Source organism: Atta colombica, unplaced genomic scaffold, assembly GCF_001594045.1.
Source record: "Atta colombica isolate Treedump-2 unplaced genomic scaffold, Acol1.0 scaffold252, whole genome shotgun sequence".
Taxonomy (NCBI): Eukaryota; Metazoa; Arthropoda; class Insecta; order Hymenoptera; family Formicidae; genus Atta; species Atta colombica.
The window spans coordinates 1,312,213-1,316,467 of record NW_017259351.1 but is presented as its reverse complement, the minus strand read 5'-3'; the positions used below and the strand labels follow the sequence as shown (position 1 = coordinate 1,316,467).

Sequence of the window (4,255 nt, the reverse complement as noted above, 5' to 3'; positions counted from 1 at the left end):
TTAAAGAATGATACAAGTAAAATATAAGTAGATTCTAAAAATATATATCAATAACTGATCAAATAATCTTATAGTAATAAATATTTGTAGTATTTTTAATTTAAACCTTTATTTATTTCCAGCTTAATTAAAACAAAATAAAAATTAGTTCTTTTAACTTATTTCTAATTTATTCTTCTAACTTATTTCTAACTTATTTGAATACAAATTGTTTATATTACTACTTACTTAAATCATCATAATATAATTTTTATATTATGATGATTTAGATAAGTAGCCAAAATGAACTCTATTAAGGATTGTTAATAGATTGAAAAATCGAATTTATGCTTCAAAAATAATGATGCGTATTGATATATATTTTTAATTGCAATGCATATATTAAATAATATTAACTCTAAATCTAAAATTTGTATAAGTACGCATAATTTTAGATTTTTAATATTATTGAATATACGTTATTTCTTTAATATTTATAGATTGATATATAAATATATACATAATAGTTTGTGTACATATTACAGACATGCTGGGTTTTTTTAATCTGACAAACATTTTTTATGTTATATTTTTTTATAAATCATATTTTTTATAAATTTTGTACATTAAAATCGACAATTACATATTACACTCTTATCGTTTATGTTTTTTAATGCTTATTGTTTTTTTTAAACGAATATAATAGAATAAACTAAAATTTTATAAGTTTTATAGAGAACTAATTTATTTTTGAAAGATAATTTCTTCTTTAGTGTCTTTTCTTAGAAAAAATGTTAAAGAACAATTTTCAAGTTATGAGTAAATGAGTAAAAAAGAAGAATCTTTTAGTAACTAATCCTCGGAACCTTAAACAAATAAGATAATCATATCAAACATTTAATTTCAAGTGGAATTTGCTAATTTTAACTTGAAATGTAATCACAAAGAGAGAATCTATAACGTACAAATTAGAAAGTGTGTTTTATAATAAATGAAGGCTTTTCTTGATATTTTTAGTATTAGCTAAATAATCTATGTCGACTCAAGCTTTTAAAGAATGATTAGCTTTTAAAGAATTTCTCATTAAAAAGATCTTCGTTAGTCAAAACATATTATATAGTTGTAAATCAAGAGGCGTGCTTTACATCAAGCAAAATACAATAAAATCAACCGCGTGCATTTATGTCATGCGGTTGGTTACTAAATTCAGACATGATTATTATATACCGCAATAATGACGGAACTAATTTAAACTTCAACTTAATGCAAAAGATTTTTCAAGTCCAAATTCATTTTGAATAAAATCCTTTTGCTTTATTATTAAATATTTTATTTATGCGAAATTATATTATAATATTAAGAATATAGAACAAAGTATTTCCTTATATGTAATATAGAATAAATATCTTGCTGCATTTTGGCTGTACAATTTTTCACGTCACATCGTATGAGAGAATTATATGGTATGTATAATTTTCCTAAATCGGCACAAGTTTCTTATATTGTTATTATTACTTTTATATAGAATAAAAAATTTAAACAAGAGACAATTATAAAATATCTCCCTCTTGTTGATATAATAAAGTAACATTTCTTTGTACAATAGTTTCTCTCGCGTACTGATTCTCTCATTTTTACCTTTTCTATTTGAAAAGTTCGATGTAACGCTGAAACCTGTCGATCAGTCGCACATCCATGCTGCGTCATGGAACGAGATTGCATTGGTCCCAATTGGTCCCGGCTTTGAACGTTATTCCCGATTCGTCCTTTGAGCCGGTTGACGTCTGAAATCGTATCATGCAACGCCAGGCAGAATGCGGCACGCACCCGAAATGTTGTAAAATCGGTTTAACCTCCCTGTCGGGAGGGCGCGACTTCGAAAAAAAAGAGACACTTTGCCAAGTAGCCAGGCGGTTCTAATAGTGGCAGTGCTTGTTATTCGCGGTGAAATTACTCGTACCACTCAGCAAGATTGAAGGAAAGATCTTTGATATACCGCGATTCCACCACCCTCACCTGAATGTGATATTTCGCGTCTGTCGCGCGGCTAGACGAGCAAAGCGAATCTTTTTGATGTGCGGCGTGGCGCGTTGCAATCCCAGTCGCATTTGCATCGCACCAGCCGACGAATGAAATTTTCATCGCTGATTTACGAGATCAAAAGTATCTTCCATAATGATATGTGTACATGTATCGGTATAACATTTCTCGCAAGATATCGTACGGAATGTACAAATAGAATACAAGTAAAATGATATGTTTTTCTTTTATATATTGTGTGTGGGTGAAAATAAGTTATCTTAACTCTAGAATGCTATCAATATGTAAATTTTACAAGAAAGTGAGATGGTTGAACGCAAAGTTATACTTTCATTAGTTATTAAGAGATTTAATCTGTCATGCTAAAAACAAGCGAAAATCATCTAAAAATTCTGTCCATTATATTATATATTAATTTGAACTTTCTGGTGATCAATATTATAATAGAAAGCAACAAAACTAATTTCAGTGTTTTACTAAGTAGTTTTGTATTATTTTGTATTATTATATATTTAACCCTTAAGTAGACGCACTGACAAACTTACATAGCGATTGAAGTGACTCTGGAACTTTCCTCTGCCAAGAAGGCTAATCGGATCATTCAATTCATTTTTTATTCATGATATTGTGATCCCTTTTAGGCGGGTTTGAAGTCTATTCAAGGGATTAAGAAGAAAAAATGGCTCTAATCTTACTATGCACTTACTTAAATATATGAAAAGACACATATACAATTATACTACATATTATTTTATCGTTAAAAGCATGGAATATATGAAAAATTCATTTACATTAATTAAGAGTGGTCTATTTTCTTGATATATAAAATTTACGATAGCAACTTATCACTCAATTTTCAATTATATTTCTAGGGTTGACATATCTCGATTTTTTAGGATAAGATTAAAGTTATTGATCTAATATTAAATTCTATAATTAATAGATATTATAATTTATTTTCATTTTTTAATAAGTAAAGAGAACAATGAGCTCCAGGCATTTATATCTTACCAAACTCATTGCTCTTTTTATTATTCATTTAATTTCTTTTTCTAATTTTAGATATTTATTTTTTATTTTATTTTTGAATATTGAGAATAACAAAAAAGTTTTATATATTATATGTCTTAGAAATGTTACACACAGTTTCTAAAGTTTAATTTTACCAAAGAAATCCCCCACACAATGCAATACGTCTATTATTCGACAATCGTATAACATTTCAAGTTTTTCTCACGTTGAAACGCGAAACTAAAATGATAGTTCGTTTCGTCAAGCGATATTAGTAAAATTTTGGTAAATTCATAAATTCCTTCATACATAGAAAAATCAATCATTGGAATAGATATAACGGAAAATAAATTTTCGATATAAACGCAAAGTGAAATCCGTTAATTGCGGTTTCTTGAGCATAAGATTATTTAAAATTGCTGTAGAAGAGTTAAAAAACGGATGGTTTTATAAAGATTAAATGCCGAATATTATTTCAGATATCTTTGGATATTTCGAAATATAAAGAACAGGCGGAAGAGATAAGTGCGGCATCGTTATCATTCCGCTTGCAGCCGCGGTTTGCTCGCGGTGAAATCGGTAACGCTATCACGTACGGGAGCATTCCTGATTCCGGTGGCCACGGCGGTTTCACGTCATATCCAGACGAAAATTGGGAAATGCTCCTAATTTTCGTCGGCGCAGCCGCGTGCAACATTTCATCGCTAACGCTAGACCGATGCTTACAACAGTACATACCATCGCAAGCTGATTGCGCACGTTTCGCATTATCGCGCGATCATTGGGGAATAACGTTTGCCCTGTGCTCGTTGGCTGATAATCGCGTCCCGCGAGATTGGCGAGAATGAACACAACTATGAGAAAGAATATCAAGTGATGAGATATAATTGCAACACATATTTAATTTTACTAAAGAGGTAATTACCTCGTGGTTTAAATTTAATTGTTTGTCCGCAAATTTCTACATCATTCGTGTTATTATGAATGCGAATATGCAATATATGTCAAGTGAACTTTAGGGAATTATTATGGAACGATAAAAAGCAACATAATGACAGTTTATTTTATATGTAGAAAGAGGAAGGGAATTATAGAATATTTTGTTTTATAGAGAGAAATATAATATACACAGTAGATATTCATGTGACATATCTACTTTTAATACAAATTTGTTAGCCACAGAGTGACCAATTATGCTTTAGGAAGAAGTTTTTCATATAAATAA

General features: G+C 29.4%; 1 protein-coding gene across 1 annotated transcript in view; it reads left to right on the top strand.

Annotated features, from left to right (window-relative positions):
• Window positions 1-3,878, top strand: part of LOC108688989 — a 5,265-nt gene extending 1,387 nt beyond the window's left edge. The window contains exon 4 of the mRNA XM_018195561.1: window positions 3,585-3,878. Coding sequence (XP_018051050.1) covers window positions 3,585-3,878 — 294 coding nt within the window. The remainder of the gene's footprint in view (window positions 1-3,584) is intronic.
• The last annotated feature ends 377 nt before the right edge of the window (window positions 3,879-4,255 follow it).